Source organism: Lepidothrix coronata, unplaced genomic scaffold (assembly GCF_001604755.1).
Source record: "Lepidothrix coronata isolate B3197 unplaced genomic scaffold, Lepidothrix_coronata-1.0 Scaffold34, whole genome shotgun sequence".
Classification (NCBI taxonomy): Eukaryota; Metazoa; Chordata; class Aves; order Passeriformes; family Pipridae; genus Lepidothrix; species Lepidothrix coronata.
The window spans coordinates 5,264,202-5,285,660 of record NW_016690214.1 but is presented as its reverse complement, the minus strand read 5'-3'; the positions used below and the strand labels follow the sequence as shown (position 1 = coordinate 5,285,660).

Here is a 21,459-nt window from a genome sequence, read left to right as displayed (position 1 = left end):
ATGGGAAATACAATCACCCCAACAGTTGTGTCACAATATCTGCAGCTGAATATCAAGACCTGTTTCTTGGAATTATGTGTTTGGGTTTTGTTTTGGGTTTTTTGTTTTGATGTGGTTTGTTTGGGTTTTTTTACAAATATAGTTTTCCCCAAATATAATCTAACTTGGCCACAAATTCCAAAGCTCAGGTTTGATAAAGTGAGGTAAGAAAATATATCTGTTGTCTTCTCAGATGCAGTATGTTCTCTGGGTTGTACTTTAGGACGAGGCAGATCCAGAAAAGGAACCAAATCTTTCAACTCCCACAGCCTACCACCTCCATCAGAAAGCACTTCAGCCATGCAGACATAGTGTTTTTCAGATCTTCTCATAAATAAGTTACTTTGAGAGTGATTTCTCCAGAAAGCTTACTCCAAAGCTGTCCCACAGTAAGTCAAAATACACTTCAGTCATCTTTTATTAAAAAAAAAAAAAATTAATTAGCTTACAGCCTGTAATATAGAGAGAAATGACAACCCCAAAAAGGCAGGCAAAGAAGGGAACTAAAACAAACCTCTGTAGCCCCCCCAGAACTCAGTGGCACATCACATGAGCTTGGAGAGGCTCTTACCCCTTTCTGTAACTGGAGACCAAGCAGTATCCCAGGGAGTATCATGTGCCTTCGTGGAATATTGCTGGACAAACGAGCTGCATATTGCTATTACAAGTTTTTAACAGCTTTGTGTGCCTAGTTTTGCAGATCCAAGGTTGAAATTTCAAACATTTTAATGCTGCAAACCAATTACGAGTAGAATTAGTGGGTATCGCCACAGCAAAGACTTGAAATAATGTGAAAGATACATTTGAGCTCTTGTAAGAAATGTTTAAGATTGTATCAAAGACTGGTGACTGCCTCAGGCACATTGAAGTGGAAGGGAAGAAGAATTTAAGTGTTAAACTTGTATTTATTGAACACCTGGTATTGCCATGCTCAGTGCACCTCCACAATATTCACAGGTGCCCTCTGCTGCCAAGAAAAGAAAACAATACATCGATTCTAGAGTCAAAGCCAGGAGACATGTGCTGACAATCAGTAAAAATTTACTAAAAATCCACAGCAAGAGCTTCCAAAAAATCTGCCTGTACCAACATCATCCCTAAACAAATCCCCAGCAACTCTGTGCTATTTACCTTGCTTTACCTTCCACGAGTCACAGACTCCTGAGAGCACAGGTCATGCCTTTCCTCCCCTCCCTGCACAGGTAACACAGACACCAATGCCAGGGCAGGACAAACCATGGGAAGTTACAGAGAAGAGCAGCACTGCAAAATGAGTCCAGGAGCTGGACCACAGAGCCTCACCACTGCAGCACATTCCTGCACTCAAACAGACACTGCAAATCCTTACACCTCTGCTCTCCTTTAAGCAGTTTAATGAAGTCTAACAAATTATCCCAGGATGCCACACATTGCACCATTTTTTGGCAGCAAACTTGACTTAAGCAACAACCACAGGCCACCAAATATCAGGACCAAGTGCTGTACATCATGCAAGAGTGGTAACACCACATGGACCTGCTCCCACCATCCAGGATTTCATCATCTACTGGGGCTCACAGTCAGCCGGCAGTGCCACCAGGTCATGCCATCATCCCTCCCTCTTTCCATTTCCTCCTAGGAAAGCACAAACCACAGTACTTCACTCATTCAGGAGGCACTTGACAGCAGCTGTTCCAGTTTCTAATGAAGGCAAAAGAAGTCAGTGAACCAGAGGAACTCAGCAACTGGTTGACGCAAATAAGCTTCTCATTTCACTTGTTTAATTTCAAACGGCAGATTTGTTCCAACCTGGCTGGTTGAATGCGTGGCTATGGATGGGATCCCACAGGATAAATTCAAGGGCAAAGAAATATGTCTTTTTTTCTTTAGCATGACAATCACTTAGACTGCACAAACAAGTACTCACAGTTCAGGACATAACAACTATGGCTTCTTGCGCAATCTCAACTGGCACATGTTTAAAGATACACAATCACACTGAACTCGACCATGAAACTCCAGAGCTGCCCTATCCCAGGGCTGACAAGTCTTCACTAAATGCTCACAACTGATGGTGTTCAAGAGAATGAATCAGAACTTTTTAATGGACAAAACCTGTTCTCACAGCCTTTGCTTATTTGAGGAGAAACACAGAGAGCACAAGTAGTTTACATGAAGCAAAAAGCCTTGTAGTTAAAATACAACGTGGGATCACGTTTTACCTGTTTTCTATTCTAATCCATTAATCATGCCATGAACTGCTGTTGCCATCTCAGACTCTGTATTCCAAAGCCAGGTTTTATTTGCTTACTTGCTCTTTGCCAGGCATTTGCAACTCACTCCCATTACCCTTGATAACGCTACCCCTGTTTTGAATGTTGACGTGGTAACAGTTGGCAATACCAGAGCCTAATTTAAGATGCACAGGCAGTACTATAGGAAGTAGAAGTGAAAAAGAAATATAAATAAAAGATTTGTAGCTGCATCCAGTGAATCAAAGTGACACATTGGTATCTTGGTATCGTGGCCTTGTCTATAAAACAAAACAAGGTAATGCAGCAGAGTTAGGCTACTTCAGGAGTATAACACTAGTATAGTTTTCATACCTTAGAAATTTAGAGCACTAAAAAAACCAGTTCACTTGCATAATATTTGTTAGGTGTGCAACAAATGTGCTTCTGTCCCCTTTGATCTTGCTCTGCATCAGCAGTATGTCAAATCTTCCCAGCAGCCTTTCATGTTGCCCCAGACAGCTTATCAACCCAAAGCATAAGCAAGACTCAATGTTCAACCCAGCCCTATTGTTTCTCCAAAGATACAATTTTGCCATCAAAAAAAGGTTTTTCTCCACTAAAAGATTTTTTTCTACAATAAATAGATTTTGGAACTGTTTAAAAGTCAATGCTTTAACTCCAGAGCTTTATGTAGTTATAACTGGTTTTAATAGCATTATTTCTTACCAAAAAATAGTTCTAGCCAACCCTCAGTGGTTCTACTGGAACAATTGAGTTTCTTGTGCAAGTACTTTCATTAATATCATATATACACATAATATATAATTAAAAGTTTAAAATCATCCATTGCCTTGAATATTAAGCCTTCAAGCATAACAGAGTATTTCACACCAACAGACTCATGGAACAACATAAAATGGTGTTATCAGTACATGGTAAGTGCAATTTCTAGAAGAGAAACTCAAGGTATGCTGCCACATACATTGCCAGAAATCCAAATGATTTTCCTTTTTTGTAGTTTGTACTTTTCATTGTATTAACAGCAAAAGTAATGGCCTATAGGGCACGATGGAATCTTGATGCCATAATCTTGTTGTCAGAGTGCAGGGTCTCCCATTGACAAGTTGTTTGGGCTGCGGGTTCAGAGCACGGGCCTTCTGGAAACAGTGTCTTTGTTACCAAAACAGACCACTCAACTCTTGTCACAATGTTTTCTTTTCCCCTCTTCTCCCGCTTTTAAACGCAGACACACAATTCCATTCACAAGAATCACAGCGTTTCTGAGACAAGTCTCTGCAATGTGCTTTACAATCACCCATTTTAGCTTGACTTGATCTATAAAGATACAGTTCCAAAAAAAAAATCATCCTGGGCTTCACTAGGAAAGACTGCCTGAAGCGTTCCTCCATTGCTGCCTGTGCAGAACCCTGGAATATTTTAACTGCAATGGAACTGAGGTAGCACGTCTCATAAGATTTGCAAACACCATCCTAAACCATTCAAATTTCAGGAAGATTCAACTCTACAGGCCACCTATGTTGAACTTAACACTAGTGGACTAACACTTCTACCCTGCCAGAGACTCACTCATGCTACTGAAAATTAAACTTTACAGGAATGGTATTATAGCTTAAGTTGGAAAAGAGCTAGAACTTGCTGTGTTGTGGGCAGGAAAGGTGGCTGGGTAGAAATAAAGGAAGAAAGAACAGTAAAAAGGGGCTATTTTGACAACTGGCACCCTGCTTTTAGAAACTGATCTTATCTCAGCCTTGCCACAGTCTCACTTTACATTCCTGCATGGCCCAGCAATAAAAGCTGTATATTAACTCATGAACACACCAGTCTTACATCAACAGAAGGCAGCTTAAGTGAGAAGTAGAAAAGCAGAAAAACTGGTGATGGAGTTTCATCCAGTGACTGTGCACCTGGATAAGAAGCAGCCCAGCAGAATGTCTGCACTACAATATATTTTCAATGTTTCAGGAAAATTAATCACTCATCTTTTTCCGAAGCTTACACAAGTTGTTTTTTTAAAATTACACAGAACATCCCTAAAAAGGGAAGTGTTCTTCCTAAATTCTCTTGCTATAAAAACTAAATGCCTCATAAATAATTCAGGAAAAATTATATAAAAGCTAATGAGAATGAGCATCAATGCACTTCTCATCCCAGCAGTGCTTCTAAACCCAAAGAGATTACCTTTAGTTAAGCACAGACACTGTTTTAATGGGGAAATAAATAGCTTATTTTATCATCACTAACAAGGGAATAAGTCATAAGTATCTCCTGGAAAAGTTGCTAAACAAGAAAAAACCACAGTCAAAAAGGCAAACAAAACAAGTAGGATACCAGAAGAATCTGATTACAAGTCACGAGCTTATATTTCATTTGTTCACCTTAATTCTAAGGAAAACAAACTTGCACAAGAGTTAAACCCAGTTATCAAAGTACAGGAATCAGACAGCACAGATATTTAACATATGTATTATCACTTTAGAGAGCAAAACTTAAAATGCACTAATATCAATTACAGGGGTGCAACATATTTTACTTACTTTGATCAGCATAGTTTTTTGCTTTTAGTTCAAGTTGTCGAGTTTGTGACTCCAATGCTTCCACTCTGGTCTGTAAGTCCTTTTTCTCTTGTTCTTGAGAATCTTCAAATTCAATGAATTTCTAAACAAACAAACAAAAAAACCCAAACAGTGAAGTTAGACTCAAAAATTAATTACAGGTATGGGTTTTTTTTTTAAGTCTGAGTAAAGTTGTTTCTCCAAAGAGAAATATACAGTCATTCCTGGATTTGCTTTTTCAGAAGCACTTTCACGTCAAGCAGCACGTAGGAAGCAGCACAGCAGCCCTTCACAGCAAGGAAGGTGCAAGCAGGTTTCCAAAACAGCTGAACAGACCCACAGGCCACATTTAAACTCAAAGGACTATTTCAGACCAGGTCCATCAAACACCCAGCCTAGGCTGCTCTGTGTACTAATTATCAACCAAGCACGAACTCCTTCAGAGAACCTGCTTGGGATTAACAGAAATATGAATTATTTCATTATTTTCTAACTTCATGTACAACTGCTAACATGTGAATACAGGGAGTTTTGGTAGCCTCGGTTTGACTGAGCATCAGTGAAGTTATTTTCACCTGTAAGCCATGAAGGTACAGACAGTGCAACAGGACAGCAGCAGCAGTGCCAATCAAAATTACATGCTATCTTTTCATTCCCACCAAACTTCTGTTTTCCTTAGAGAGGTTATAAATGCTCAGTCTTCATCAAATACTTAATAACCATCTCCTACAATCTGCCAACTGCACAGAAGTGTCTTTATGGGCACTCTGTTACTGTGCCAATCACCTTCACCTTCTGCTACCTTCATCTGCCAACTTTGTGTCTCACAATATTCTGAAGTTCTATGATGAATATATCACTGTTTACATTCCACAATATTGAAATTATCAATTCACCATTATAGTAGTTTTTAAAACATATTTTGCTATTTCTCATAACCAACAAATGAAGAAGTTCAGTGTGTATTGGCAGCACAAAGAGTACTTCTAATAGCCAGAGATGTTTCAGGTCATGCAGTACTCTGTACTCTGCATTGCAAGGAGAAGGCAAGGCCACCAACACAAGTTATGCACAAGGCTCAAGGAACAAGGAGGAAAACTGGACCAGAAGCCTCTGGAGAAAAAGAAAAACCCCAAACATCCAAGACAGTTTAAGGGTCAGAAAGCAAGCTGCAGCTGGACACCACATGGAAGCAAAGAGACAGGGGAAACAGCAACTTTAAAACAGTATTGTGATTTGAATGTTTTTTCCCTATTTATTGCTAGGAAAAATTAGTGGGAAAAGTACTTCAAATGCTCACACATCAACTATTAACAAGCTACTCCTATGTTTTGGCCAATGTGATTTAGAGCTTTTATAAAAGCAGAAATTCTTAACCCTATGAAAAGAGCTTCAGTTTAGCAGGGCCATCAGAAGAAGCTCTGCTTAAAAAGTACTTCAGATGTAGAAATGCAGCAAAGATCTATGAAGTGGAACAAGAGTTCCTTTCAGACAAGCTCTCACAGCAGCTATCACAGGACTAGGCATGGTGTTCATATGACTGTGCTTGAAGCTACATCACAAAACAATTGAGGACCAGCTGACACCAGCCCAGGTAGCCCTGCTGTGGGGCTAAATCACATCTAAAATCCTCAGATGTGCGGAATTCCTCCTGCCCCCGCAACACGATGTTCGGGAATATTAATTTGCTGATGTAATATTGAAAAACTCAACCTTTAGGCTTGTTTCACGCCTCCTTTGTAGTAACTGATACCAGACTTTTGCTCCTTTTACATTAAAGATTCAAGCCATGTCTGGCCTATTCTTAGCAGACATGGCTTAGACCCCTTTTCAAAAAGGGTTTCAAAGTTTGACGCAAGTTTGGCACTGGGGCTAAAGACCAACACAGTTTGTTACACTAAACATGGGAAAACATGAAAGAAAAACTATAAAACTGTAACATCTTTGTTTAGTTGTTTCTCTGATGATTTCCCAAGTCAGACATGTCTCATAGCTTGCAAAAGGCCAGTGACAATTATACTTGTGAATAAACAGCCATTCAGAGCCATCAATGTCATTGTTACTCATGAAACTAAAGATAAGTATCATTTTGTATTTCCTCTCAAGTTCTTCAACTGCAAGTAGGAAAACTGGTTTTGTCTAGAACAGTTTTGTTACCTTCTGCTCATTTACCTTCATTTGGTTAAAGTTTGAATTTATGTTACTAATTCTTCAAAGCATTTTTGTAATTACAGCCGGGTATTTTTTTTTTACCCTTGCTGAAAACTGTACCTGATCAAATCAGGGACTGAGAACTTTAGACTTTGAATGTTTCTATTTGGTTTCATTTCTCCTTTCAGTGATAGTATTATCACAGTCCCAGCAGATTGATCACCCCATCCTGACTAAGCCTGCATGAGTATGATGGAAGGACTACTCAGATAAACCACCACAGCAGCCAAGGACAGGCTGAGCATCTGAATTAAGAGACTTTTCCTTTTTTTTAATTTACATCGACAATATACTCAAGTATTGCACAACACCTGCATTGTTTAATGTAAATCCAGCAGCATGTTAACCACTTAATATATGGATACTAGACATCTTCTTATTTCAATCCCAGCCACTGGTTATACAAAACACTGAGACAGACAAAAATCTAGTTTTCCTCATTTTAAGTGACGTCCTGTCTGGGCCACAACGATGTATCTTACAACTCTAATGAGAAATGAGATCTTTTGATTTTTTTTTCCCCCCCAAGAACAAGCTGAAGGACACAAACTCATCTCTAAAACAATCAGACCAAATCACACAAGATTACAGAAGACACAGCTAGAATGATCCTTAAAAGGTCATCTTGTTTCAAGGCTCTGATGTTCAGTGTTAGTTTTGATTAGGCTATGATGAGGTGGAAGCACAGGATGTGATGCACACCTCCTCCTGCATGTGCCTGCTGCTGAAACCCGAGCCTGTGATACCTTCAGCAACTATGTTTGGCAACTCCCACTTAATCCGTCCCATTTTCTCCACGCAGGATCAACCATGTCATTTCAGACAGACCTTTGTCCAACCTGTTCTTAAAGACCTCCAATAAAAGTGTGAAAAGTCCTTCACGAATTAGACTCAGAGGTCTTTATGTCATCAATTTCAAAACTGCTTTAAAGTTTAAAGTGATAACTGCAATAAATATGAACCCAGACTACACAATGGCACAGCACAGATATCTGGAGCCCTCTCTCAACCACTGAATCACTTAGCAGCACATTACTAGCCAAATGAAACGTTTTTTCCTATATTTATGTCATTCTCTGTCTCTTTATGTTCAGACTTGTTTTCCTGTCACAGGACCCAGGTGCAATACTGAGCGTATCTGATGTCAGATATTCCCACCCACTTGGCAATCTTTATTACCCTGTGACATGTCCTTTAGTAACTTGCTCTGCAGTGATGCCAGATTCCCAGCCACTGGCATGTTCCTCCTGGAGCAGGGAGGAAAAATTAACTACACAGCCAGCTCAGCTGAACTTGGGGCAGAGAAAAACACATATAACTGAAAACAACCTGGTAACTTCCACACTGTTTTACAGCTTTCTGTAAATTGGATCTCAGTTTTGTTCTCTCAAATGAAAAATACTTAAACTCTTATTGCAGAGTGTTTACTTAACATACAATCCTAAGGAAAAAAAATAACTTTGGGAACAGTAAGAAAAAGGCAGGCATCAAGTTCACGCTATTACTTAAACCAGTTTTTGTGGTGGGAAATCCTTTTTCATGGTTGCAAAATATTTCAAGAACAGCTTAATCCCACCAGCAGCAGAGAAGCTAAAAGATCATTAATCTGACATGGCTAAAAGTAGATTTTATCCTATTTCCATCTACCCAGAACACCTGCCAGCCATACCCCCAGGTCTGAAGCAGTTCATTGCTACAGAAGGAACACTTAGAGTGTGTAAAAGAACCCCAAATGCTGGTTCCTCTCCCACTTCTCTGTGGCAGGACGTGGTGCCTGTAAGTTATGCAGAAGTGTAAGCAGAACAGCTGGTTCCTCCTTCAGCAATATCACAAAACCTACCCCATTAAAAGTCAGACGAGGCACTTCACAGCAACTACAAAGATTGGGACTGTTACCCACAGGACTGAGAAACAGGCCCAGAACTTCCATTAAGGTGACTTTAAAAATAAAAATTATTTCAATACTCTACAGGCAACAACTTTCAAGATGTTTCTGTAGTAAGACTTTTTAAGCACAGCAAATAAAGAAGATGAATTAGGACAATGGGGTAAAGAGATATCTATGTAAACTATTAATGTTCATTAAGATACTGCTACAAATAAAATTTCCTACAGCACCAAGTAGAGAGTAAAAGAAAGTATGTTAATTCCTCAGGACAGTCAGAGCAGATGACAGAGGCTGCCCAGGGAAGCTGTGGCTACCCCAGCCCTGGAAGTGTCCAAGGCCAGGTTGGACAGAGCTTGGCATAACCTGGTCAAGTGGAAGGTGCCCCTGCCCATGGCAGGGGGTTGGAATGAGATGAGCTTTAAGATCCCTTCCAACCCAAATCATTCTATGATTCTGTGATCAGATTATACGAAATAGTGAACTTAGTAGCTCAGAATTCTCCATTTTGCCATCACTCTACACAAGGAACCTCCACAATGAAAGAAAAAGAAACATGCTAAGCCAATAACTTGTTGTCTGAGAAAAACAGTGTTGTATTCCTGTTCCCTCCTTATATTTCAAACATACTGCACCCATCAGGCTACCCCAGCATCACAAAAATAGCTGTAACAATCACGTCTGACTAAAACACGTGCCTCTCCTGAACATGCCACGCTGTACCTGACAGACACTTTCACACCTGGTACAGCTCAATGACCTCAGCACATCACAAAAGCAACCTTTGTGCTTACAATGAAAATATGATTTGTGGTCTAACTGCACTTTGGAAAGCATCAGGGAGCTGTCTTGCAGCATGAGTGCTGGTTTTTAGACTGCATAATGCTTGTCCCCTTAAGTTAATTCATCGTGACACACAGAAATGGAGATGGCAGTGAAGCACACTACCAACACAAGCACTACAGGTCCTGAAGAGCCACAACAACATAATTAACCCCATATTCTCTTTCATCATATTGATACAGTTTTTGTTCTACTGCCCAAGGCCTGCTTTTTTCAATCTGCCAAATGCTGCTTGTGTTTCAAGTCTGATTGATTTTCCTATGAATTAGTTCGGAAAGTATGTATCAGTCCCTTCCTATTACTCTCAATAGAAAATATTTTCTTAAAAAGCCTTGTACATGCAGCTTGTGTCAAAACTAGTGATTAAGTCTTCATGGCACCAGTCCCCTGACTGAAGTCCATAAGGCATCATAAAACAACTACGTGTTTCACAAGGAGCATGAATGGTCACTCAGACCAAGAGCTGGGGGGGCATCATTCATATCACAGCACTTCATAACTGAGACCTGGAACAATAATCTGCAGACCACATTTTGCACTCATTTATAACCAAAACATAAATGAATGTTTGTACAAGGTTAATGTTTTTCAAATTAAGCTTTCATGGTCAACATTGTCTTCACCCTCCCCACATTCCCCTGATTTTTTGAAAATTTAGAAGGCAAGCACAACAAGAGAGATAAGCACGGGACAAGAATTCTGGAAATAGACTTGTAAGATGGCTTGTTCTATTACAGATAATGCTGTCAATCCAATTTCCTTCAGGAGTTTGGCAAGACAATGAAGCTGGAGGAAGTTATCCTGCACAGCTGCTTTCTATTGTACTGTTTTATAACCTCAAAGAGATAACGCTTTGTGAGTTTATTTATGCCAAAGTGATTCTTAGCAGAAAAGTTGAAACAAAACCATCTAATATCGACTCTATCTCAAGCCAGAGCCGATGTCATTGAACAGTCCACCACCACCTGTTGCTGCCTACGGCTTGATGCACCGGCTCCGAAGAGCTCCAGCCTAGACACAGTTTTTGCAGTGCATCGCCACTATTTTTTTTTTTTTTTGTAAATACCCTCTAAAGGGTATTTACACCCACTGGTCTTTACATCCAGCTCCCGGCACGGAGCGCACCCGGAGGGGCCGCGACAGCGCAGCGAGAGCACGGGTCCACGTCTGCTCTGCCACGGGAGAGCTCCAGAGGGGTTATTCGGGATCCCTCCGGGAGGAGACGATGCGGAGACCGAGGGCACAGCGGGCAGGGCCGGGCCCGGGTTCCGCTGGAGGCCGAGCCGCTCGGACCGGGCGCTCCCTCCTCCTCCTCCTCCTCCCGGAGCGGCGTCGCGATCTCAACTCGTCACCGGCGGCTCCGGCCCCTCGCCCAGCCCCGGCTGGGGCTCCCCGGGCCCGGTTCTCCCTCCCGGGCCCCGGTTGTCCCTCGCCCCCCGCGCGGGGCGGCCCCAGCCCGGGCAGCGCCGCCGCCCCCGCGCTCCCCGCTCACCTCCTCGGCCTGTTTGCGCAGCGCCTTCTCCCGCTCGTACTGCGTGAGCAGCTGCTCGTTGTCGTCCCGCAGCAGCTCCAGCTCCACGCTGGTCTCCTGGCTGTGCGCGCACACCGAGTCCAGGTTCTCCAGCACGGCCACCACCAGCGGCATCAGCTCGGCCACCACCTCCTCGTCGTAGCGCCCGATGAGCCGCTCGAACTCGCGGTAGATGGAGCCCGCCAGCCCCGACACCCGCTCCGACATCATGGCGGGGCCGGGCCCGCCGGGGTCCTCCTGGTACACCACGCCGTCCGCCAGCTCCATGGCCGCGGCGGGGGGAGCGCGGGGCCCTGGCGGGGCCCGGCGGGGCGGCGGCGGCGGCGGCTCCGGGCTCGGTCCGGCCCCTCCTGCGGCGGCGGCGGAGCCTCAGCCGGGGCGGGAGCGGCGCGCGCCTCTGACCTCACCCGCCGCGCCGGGCGGGGCCGCGCCGTGACGTCACGCCGGGGCGGGGTGTGCGGGTGTGACGTCACGCGGGGGTGGGGTATTGTTAGTGATGTCATCGAGGGGGCGGAGCTGGGTGGTGACGTCACGGGGAGGTGGCCGCCCGCCGCCGGTGTTAGGAGACGGGAAAATCTGAGCCGAGCAAGGTTGGGCCGTCCTATCCTATCCTGTCCTGTCCTGTCCTGTCCTGCCGGGGACACGTCGGGGGGATCACAGGACTATCAAGGTTGGAAAAGATCTTTAAGATCATCCAGTCCAACCATCAGCCCAGCACTGCCACTGTAACCCCCAAACCACCAAACCTCATCACTCAGCTCCTATTAAACGCCTCCCGTGGTGACTCCACCACTTCCCTGGGCAGCCCGTTCCTATGTCTGACCACGCAAACAGTGAGATTGTTTTTTTCTGGTATCTGATCTGAACCTCCCCTGTCTCAGCTTAAGGCTGTTTCCCCTTGTCCTCTCACGGCAGAAGAGACCAGCTCCCACCTCACTACAGCCTTCCAGGTGGTTGTGGAGCAGGATGAGGGCCCTCCTGAGCCTCCTCTTCTCAAAACTAAACACCCCCAGCTCCCTCAGCCACTCCTCATCAGACATGTTTTCTAGTGCCTTCATGAGCCATGTTGTCCTCTGGGCACGCTCCAGCACCTCAGTGTCCTTTGAAAGTGAGAGGCCCAAAGCTGAACGCAGCACTCGAGGTGTGGTCTCACTAGTGCCGAGTACAGGGGGGACAATCACTGCCCTGGTCCTGCTGGCCACGCTATTCCTGATATTCCTGGTACAGGAATGCTCCAGATCACCGGAGAGAACACCCCTGCCCGTGGGCAGAGTTCCCAGTTTGGGTGGGAGATGCCAGGCAGTGCCGTCTGACGGCTCCCATGGCAGCGGTGTTATTTGTTTATCGCACCCACGGAGGCATAAATAGATCAAGTGATTCACCGGGGGATGACTGACAGAGATAGGATTTTAGGTCCCAGATTTTGGGACTCTGCAGCTCCCAGACCGTGCTTGGAGTGCTGTATTGGCTGGTCTCTGACTGCGAAAATGACTTTTAGTTCTAACAAGGTCTCCAGATAAATCAATATCAGAAATCCTGGGTTTTTAGCAATAATAGAGCTTAGAAGGCATCTTGCACTTGCTAAGAGAGATTGATTTTCCTAGGATTTGGAACAGTGAATTTCATTCTGGATCATGTGTTCTGTTGAGGAACAGTGTGAGCTGTTCTAGACATTCAGGTTAAATTTCAAAGTACTGAGATTGAAAAGTTTCAGAGTTGCTTCACGTCCCTCATTTTTCATAGCACCATAGAATTGTTTAGGTTGGAGAAGGTCCCAAAGGTCATCAACTCCAACCATTAACCCAGCACTGCCAAGGCCACCTCTAAGCCATGTCCCCACGTGCCACATCTGCACCTTTCAGATCCCTGCTGGGATAGTGACTCCACCACTGCCCCGGGCAGCCTGTGCCAGTGACCACACTCAGCGAACAAACATTTCCTAATATCCAACCTAAACCTCCTCTGGAACAATTTCTATCAAACAATTCAAATGTGGGGAAATCATTGTTTTTCATTCCCTGCACAGGGAGCTGAGGAGTCCAATGGCCCGGCAGCAGCCCAGGAATAAAGAAATGAGTGTTTTAAAAAGTGCAAAAGCTTGAGAAGTGATGGTGATTGCATTCAGTTCCACTGGAGAGCAGCAGAGGTTTGCACCGTATTTTCTCTCATTTGGGCTGGTTTTAAGACAGGAACTGTGCTTTAAATGCATGTGCTGTGATGTCTTTTTATGTACTCAGCTAGTGAGTCTGCGCAGGAATGACAAAGAAGAAAATACTTCAGCCCCATATTTTTGATTTCTTCTGAGTTCTGTTTAGACATCATCCTCCTAAGCTAATAACTTAACATGCTGCAGCCTGTTAAAACACAAATTTCTTTATAAACACAACAAAAGAAAAGCTCTTTTTCTTTTAATTCTGAGCAAAAATTTACATCATTTTAGCTAAAAAATAATTTCAAAAAGACAATGTGTACTTTCATACATCTCCTCGAGTGAAACTGTCATGTAAATTATCGGAAAAGATTCCTATGAAGATATTATTCTTTCCCTATTTCTCTTTAGCAGCTGTCCACTGAGAAAAACTGCAACTCCTCCGTGTTTGCCTGCTGTTTGGAGAGATTAAAGCTTCACCAGTTGCAGGAGTGCTGGGGGAAGCCGTCTGTCGAGATTTCTCCCTCCCTTTGGGTCATACATAGTTCCCGTTTACCTCGGGTTTTGTGTTGTGGGAGGCACTGAGAGCCTTTGGGGGAGTGTTTTTTTCTTTCCCGAGCCTGAATAAATCGTGCAGGAAGGCTGCAAACAGCCCAGGTGGAGAGGGAACTCCACCCTGCACCCGGGCAGGCCACAGCTAATTGCCATGAACTCTTGACCTGGACCTCACCACCTTGTTCGTGTGTAACTCTGCACAAGGTGAGGACAGCTCTAAACAACTGCAGATTATTGTGAGGATAAAAGCACCAATCCCCTTGAATCTTGCAGAGATCCTTTTGTCTGTGCAGGGTTTACAGTCACTGACATCCTGCTTGGCAAAAGGCGCAAATTGTTCTGACAGACGGCAGAAGTGGGTCAAGGTGTCTGCTGACAGCTCTTAGCAAAGGGGGTCTCTGAGGACATGCTATTTTTATCCTGTCTCTATCAGCAAAATGTATAGATGTGGTTTTCTTTCCCAGACAGAGCAGGTGCATCACTGAACAGGCTGCTGCTGCCACTACAGTTGCAGTCAGACTGACGAGTACAGGTAAAGGGGCCATTTGGTTTTTTTTCTAGTCATCTGGGGGTTCTCTAGCGTGAGATAGTGAAGTATTTAAAAAGATAAAGAGCAGAAAAATTACCTAGGAGTTTAAGGGGTGTAAAAATATATCTTATTGACAGTCTTACCACAGTGATCACGTTTCATGATGTGCACCTCGCAGTCAGCGTGAGATCAGAAACTCCGGGATGAATTAAAAATTGAAGGAGGTATGGAACGATATTCTAGATTCTTTCCAGGAGATTAAGGGACCTTGATGACCTGTCAATTTAGCAAATGAATCAAGCATATGAAACAGCACAAAGAAACCTGGTAGAACTGTTTTTGTAGCTTGAAAATGGTGGCTGTATGTGGTAACTAGCAGAGTAAAATGCCATCACATTCTTGGGGACAGAACTGACTGACAAAGAAATTAGTTTTCTGGATAATAAGAAAAATCACATTACCTATCCCCAGAAATAACAGTTAATTTGAAAGTACATTGATTTGCAATTTATCAGGGAAGAAAATAAGCCCTTGAATAAGTCTGGGGTGAGAAAAGCTTAACTGGGATTTCACACAGAGGAAGAAATTTTGATAAAAGCTTCGTTCTGTGGTGCTTTACATCTTAAAGTGCAACAGAAATCAAGGTAAAGACTGATGAATGGTAGCAGCATTCAGCTAAATGAAGAGTACTAAAGCCTAGAGCAACAAAACATGTCAGACTGAGGAGTCTGATTATAAGGACCAAGAGTAGCACAGCACAGAATGAGAACCCCCCAAATGTTCTGAATGGTACAGACAGAGGCTGTGAGCTGAGATCATTGTACAGATGGGACCAAACCACCCAAGCTGGGAATTATGTTTAAATTCTACTGAAGTCTGGAGACATTTACAGTCAATCTTTTGCTCCAGGCCTGTTTTAAAAAAATCTCTGCTGGTTTTAAGTAATGTGTAAATGGTTTGAGCTCAGCAACTGCACTTAGTTCTCTCACTGAGGACTTTGAAGGTGTTTACTTCTCTCCCATGATCAGCCTGTTTTTAGGAAATTATTTGTCTGGACTCTCTACTTCTTCACATTTTAGATAAACATGTAAATTTTAATGCAATTTTGTGATCATGGTAGAACTTTGAACCAGCAACAAAGCTGCTCATTTACACAGTAAAAATAACAGGGAAGCCTAAGTTCTGTGGTGTTTCATGTACCATGTGATGCACAACTTGCTCTGTTAATCATGGATTAATCTCAAAAGTGACAAAGATGACCCTTATTTAATGAGGTTAAAAGACTTGGCGAAGATCACAGAGCAGACCTATGGTAAAGCTGGAAATAGTGCTTGCCCACCTTAGGGCAAGTCCTAAGCTTTAATCATTAAATGACGTAGATTTAACAAGGCTGTACATAGATGTCCTATTGCTGCTTTTAAGTTGATATTTTTCCAAATATCCTGTTTCTAGAGACCTTTTTTCTATGTTTAAGTATTATTTTGCCATGGTGAGGATTACAGCATTAGAGTTTGTTTTAGTAGTATAAAACATCTCAAATAAATGTGTATTGAAGCAACGGAATATAGTGGATTGACATTGTCAGGAGAATACTCAGAAGTTCTAAGTCCAAAATAACTCCAGGGGAACTTGCTAAAATGTACAATGCTGTATTTTTTTTTTAACAACATTTATGGAAAAATGGGTCCATCATAGTATGATCATATCTGGAAAAAAGACCCCTGAATCCTAGTAAACAGGTTTCTTGACCAGATGCTTAGGGCTCAGAGCTGTATTCTCCCACCAGAACTAAAAGTAACACATGGATTTGTGATGGAATGTGGCAAAGAAAAGGGATCCTGAATAAGGAAATCCATGCTATCAAAAAGCTCAACTTCTCCCTGTTAAACAGCAGCAAAGTCCTGTCCAGAGGGAAGTGAAATTTTACTTTCAAGAAGAGCCAGGGAGTGGAGCCCAGGAAGTTCATCCCAGTTTGGAAATAAAAGCAGGACAAGCATGGATTTCCGTCCAGATGCTTTATCCTCAGTTCTCTCAAAGGCAGTAAAACGCTCAAGGGAAAGCAGTTCAGTGGCAAACTGATGAAGGGTCTTTTGACTCAGAGAGCTAATATAGTACCAAATACAATAATATTCAATATAGTGATATATTATAACCAGCAAAACAACAACAACAACAATTAATGGCCTTCTTTAAAGCAGAAACTTAGAGCAGAACAGTATGATAGTGAGATTTTTATTAAGGTAATATTATATGCCTTTCGTTATATAAAAAACGGGATCCAAAGAACGGGATGAAAAGCTGGAAGGGCTCAGCCTGACCTCCCCGGCTTAAGGAAAAGAGACACCCGGCGGGTGTCGGTGTGACCCGGCCGGGGCGGGCAGGGAACAGGAGACCCCAAAAGCCCTCGGTGGGTGCGGGGGGGGCCCGACGCGGGTGGGGGGCGATGGAGGGGGGGGAGCAGCGTCCTCTGCAGGCGGGAGGCCGCGCTGTCCCCATGGCAACCGCGGGGGCGGGGGGGGCTCAGCGCTAAGCCGGGCCGGTCCCCGCGCAGACAAAGCGGTGGCAAAGCCACCAGCGGGTGACACGGGCTGCCGGAGCCGCCGGGACCGCCAGCGGGTGAGACGGGGAGGGGGGCAGCGGGAGGGTGTCCCCGGCCCCCGGGCAGAGCCCCCGGCCCCCCATCCCCGCAGAGCTTCCCCGCAGCCCCCCGCGGGTGCCCGCGCTCCTCACCTGCACAGGTGTGCGGGGCGCGGAGCCCTCCGGCCGCGCTGGTGTCTCCAGACGAAAACTCTGCGCGTGTGGATTTATTTACTGCACGGCGCTGGGAGGTGGATCCGTGACGGGCTTTGCCTTCCATTCCGTTCAGAGCTTTAGTGATTTTAATGTTCGCTAATTGTTTCTGTACTCGGAAAACTGCTTTAAACTCGCTCCCGCAGCGCTTGTGAAAACCTGTGTGCAGCGACCGGTGCGGACCGCGGATTACCGACCCTCGGATGCAGCCGATGTTACAGGCGATACAGGGCTGGGATTGCCCATCCTGGGATAACGGCTTTCCTTCCCTCTCTCCCTCCTCAGGACGATGGCTTCCATCGAGGAGCGCACCTTCATCGCCATCAAGCCCGACGGCGTCCAGAGGGGGCTGGTCGGGGAGATCATCAAGCGCTTCGAGCAGAAAGGATTCAAACTGGTGGCCATGAAATTAATACATGTAAGCTCTCCTTAACTGGTATGTCTCCCCTTTCTTTCATACCACCTGTAGCCTTCAAATAGAGCAGCATGCTGGACCAGCAAATGTAGTCTGCAGAATATTTAAACCTGAAATTTTGAGAAGTTTTATTTTGGGTGTTTTTGGAAAAGTTCCAGTTCCCAGCTCTGGCTAAATGCTTTAGGCATGCTAAGCATGCTAATTTTAGTAACCTGATGTCCTTAGTCTGAAGAGAATATTTCAGGTGCATCCCATGCCTAATAAATATCTCTGAACATCTTCCACAAATCCCAGGTCACATAAACCATCTGTACTGGTTGCAGACACTTTTCTAAGCTCAGTTGTGGTTAAAGCAAACAGTTCAAATTCATACGGACCAGAAGTGCTCCTAGGAAGATGCTAGAAATTCTGAATTTTGAAGTGCGTGCAAGTTTCCGGATTACCAGTGCTCTGAGCTTAATCTCTGTGATTTCACTATGCTCTTAAGTTCTTACAGTGAGCTTTTTTTGTTTGTCTGGCTGGTTTTGAACACAGGCCTCTGAAGACCTTCTGAGAGAACACTACATTGACCTCAAGGACCGGCCCTTCTACGATGGGCTGGTGCAGTACATGCACTCGGGACCTGTTGTGGCCATGGTGAGTTCCTGACAGTGAAGCTCAGCTCAGAAAAACACTGCTTGTCTTACCTGCAATGAGATTGTGTTACCTATTGAATTCTAGTTTACTTTTAAAAGGACCTAAAACCCAGATTCAAATACTATAATTAAGAAGATGTGCTGTTAACACTTTTTTTTTTAATCTTTTCTCATAATCTTTCTCTCATTCCAGTAAATGTATTGAGGAAGAGGGATAAAAGGGGAACCAAAGATGGACCTTGAAAAACAGTAAACCTTCACAAAAGCCCCCTCAATACAAAATGCCATGTATTAAGCAAGCTGGAAAAGGATGGTGGAATGTTTTTATTATATTCCTAAGTTAGAGTAACTTTGAAATTTTTTTCGATCTAATTTCATTAGAAGGGACTTCCTCTTTTTCTCCTTGATAGTGTATTTGAAAAATAGGTGAGGTCTAGCTCTTCCATGAGTAAAGATGTTTACAGTATTGAGATTTAAAATGGTTCTCTCCCCGTTCTGGGTAAGGAGGGGGATTATGCAGAAGAGGAGAACATCAGCAGATGTTCATGAATCTGACAGAAAAATTAGGGATAAAATAAATCTCACTAAAACAAATATTCAGATGGTGACTTCTGCCATGATGGGCAGCCCTGTGTCCTTGTGGAAAGTATCTGTTGCTAAGATTTAATAATCTCAATGCATTTTTTTTTCCTTCTAAGGTGTGGGAAGGTCTTAACGTGATTAAGACTGGAAGGGTGATGCTGGGAGAAACTAATCCATTTGATTCCAAGCCTGGCACTATCCGTGGTGACTTCTGTGTTCAAGTGGGAAGGTATGTTTTAAAACTCTTGATATCATTCAAAGACACTAAATATCAAGTGTTATGATATATGGAGGAACTGTGCTCCATCCTTCTCTATCTTACTCATGGAGCTGCCATTCCCTGGGCTCAAGTAATGTTGTGCTTTAAGGATGGAAACTGAGTCGTGGTTGTCCCCATTTTGACAAAAACGAGGAGCAAAGCTGGGACTGCTTGTGCTGTGCCTGCTCCTGCTTTACAGAGGCTTAAAGCTCCTCTCCATAATGGAAACCACTTCAAAACAAGAGCCTTGCTTTGTTTCGAGTTTGAGGACTCTCTTACTCTTTTATCCACCTTTTGTTTTCCTAGGAACATCATTCATGGAAGTGATTCTGTGGAAAGTGCTGAGACGGAGATCAATTTATGGTTCACTCCCGAAGAACTGGTTGATTACCGAAGCTGTGCTCATGAGTGGATCTATGACTAACACTGAGCCTGCATCTTCTGATATCCCTACTGCCCGTGAGCAGCTGCCAGCCTCTAGCTATTCCAAAGCCCTGGTAGAAACCTCAGGAATCTGTGAGACTGCTCTGTTGTGAACGTTAAATAGAGCCAGTGTTTGCTGCTGCTTTGATTTAAAAGCTGCCCAGTCATAGATGGAATTGTACTTTTAAAAAGCTGCTTCTGGGGTTGAGAGATATGAGATCAAGACACAGAGCATATGAAAAAATATATGTTTTCCTGGAACACTTTATAGCCATAGAGAGTATTTTGGTAAATAGAAAAAAAAAAAATTTGGTCAAAAGATATCCAATAATTCCGTGTGCAAATGGCTTGGTGTTAGAAGTTAACTTTGTTCCAACGTTAAAGGACAACTGGTGGTTTGTGAGTATATTGCTAAGATGTCCAAATGCTGAGGACTGAATTTGATATCAAGTGTGCCCCACGCCCAAAACAGCTGCAGAAAAAAAGCCCATTTCTCCCCCCAAAATGCTCTGTGCCTGTACACAGAGCTCAGCTCTGATTAACATGACAACTGTCCTCCAAACTAACACTGTTTTAACTTGCTTTTTTTTCCCCCCACATGGGATTTATTTAGCATTTTAAGGAAAGATTAACTGGCCAGGCTTTATGAAATGCCCTTTTATGTGAAAAGAAGATTAATGTGAGGATGGACGAGGGAGATCTACCTTCAGCCACTTCACAGCAGCAGCCCTCTGGCATTGCACAGAGCAATAAGTGATGTTTGCTTTGCTGGCTGAACAGCTGATAATTTAGGGTTTGATAATTTAGGTTTGTTCTCATTTGTGTCCTTTCCACAGTAGTTGGAACTACAAAGCAAACTGTCCTTGGATGAAGTGTTTCAGAATTGACTTCAGCATTACTGTTTTGTATGAATTTAATGATGTAAAGAAGTACAGTCATAATAATGCTGAAGGTATTTCAGTAGAGCCCTCTGCTTCTATTAGAGAGAAACAGCAGCCTCTTGCAGAACTTTTAACAGCAAAAGTTGTACTAGATGAGGAACAAGTTGGGATTGATATTATGTATTTATTTACCTGCAACATTATATTCACTAAGAGCAAGTGTTTCATGGAATTAGTTGTTTGAACCCCATGATTTTTTTCCCTGTAGTGAGACTCAAATAATGAACTGTGCAATGTATGTTGAACTGAATGCTTATGATACTTTATAGAGATATTGAGCTCCTAAAAAAGAGATGGTACAAAATGAAGCATTTGCTGTTTCTTAAGTGAAATAAAAGGATATTTTAATTATATTGTCTTATATCAATGAGTATGTGGAGATGGAACAAATTCCCTAAGTATGTAGGTGAGGCTGTGAGTTCCTCTTCTGAAATTATTCACTCTTATAGAAGATAAATACTGCAGTTAAATGTTGGAGGAAAGGGAGTACGTGACAAACCTGGGCATGAGATGAGTAATCTCCAGTTCCATTTTTGCTTGAAAGGTTACTTGAGATTTCTTTTTCTTGATTTGATTACTACAAAATGGAGAAACGTGGATTACCTGGGGATGTGGGGGTTGTCAGAAAGCTGCTGATTAGTATTTTTAATGTGATGAGACTGGGAGGAGGCGGAGGACAGCATCTCTCAGGGAAATGCAACATTCCTGCATGGCTGAGGTGCCGGAGCAGGTCCAGTGTCAGTGTCCCATCAATAAGAGACTGCATAAGGACTGCAAAGGGCTTTTCATTAATATCCCCTCTGCAGTGATTGTGTATTATTATATCTCGCTCAGGAAGAGAAAAGGTGTTTCGTAAACTAGAAAAGGGCAAAATATCATAATGTTT

General features: G+C 43.3%; 2 protein-coding genes across 13 annotated transcripts in view; one reads left to right on the top strand and one right to left on the bottom strand.

The window, feature by feature from the left end:
- Positions 1 to 11,562, bottom strand: part of SPAG9 (sperm associated antigen 9) — a 61,562-nt gene extending 50,000 nt beyond the window's left edge. For all 8 annotated transcript variants that reach the window (XM_017812012.1, XM_017812016.1, XM_017812014.1 and 5 more), the window contains exons 1-2: positions 11,257 to 11,562; positions 4,808 to 4,928 (exon numbers count right to left, since the gene is read on the bottom strand). In XM_017812012.1, coding sequence (XP_017667501.1) covers positions 4,808 to 4,928; positions 11,257 to 11,562 — 427 coding nt within the window. The remainder of the gene's footprint in view (positions 1 to 4,807; positions 4,929 to 11,256) is intronic.
- A 274-nt stretch (positions 11,563 to 11,836) lies between these two features.
- On the top strand, positions 11,837 to 20,926 carry LOC108495917 (nucleoside diphosphate kinase-like). 5 transcript variants are annotated; one of them, XM_017812141.1, is made up of 7 exons: positions 11,846 to 11,885; positions 14,082 to 14,203; positions 14,464 to 14,531; positions 17,604 to 17,736; positions 18,268 to 18,369; positions 19,067 to 19,179; positions 19,516 to 20,926. In XM_017812141.1, the coding sequence occupies exons 4-7, from the start codon at positions 17,608 to 17,610 to the stop codon at positions 19,631 to 19,633; spliced, it is 462 nt and encodes a 153-aa protein (XP_017667630.1). In that variant the 5' UTR covers positions 11,846 to 11,885; positions 14,082 to 14,203; positions 14,464 to 14,531; positions 17,604 to 17,607; the 3' UTR covers positions 19,634 to 20,926. The 5 variants fall into 5 exon arrangements, with proteins under 5 accessions (XP_017667628.1, XP_017667631.1, XP_017667630.1 ...); XM_017812139.1 differs by lacking the exon at positions 14,082 to 14,203 and having other exon boundaries at positions 11,837 to 11,885; XM_017812142.1 differs by lacking the exon at positions 14,464 to 14,531 and having other exon boundaries at positions 11,842 to 11,965; positions 13,859 to 14,203.
- Positions 20,927 to 21,459: the final 533 nt, after the last annotated feature.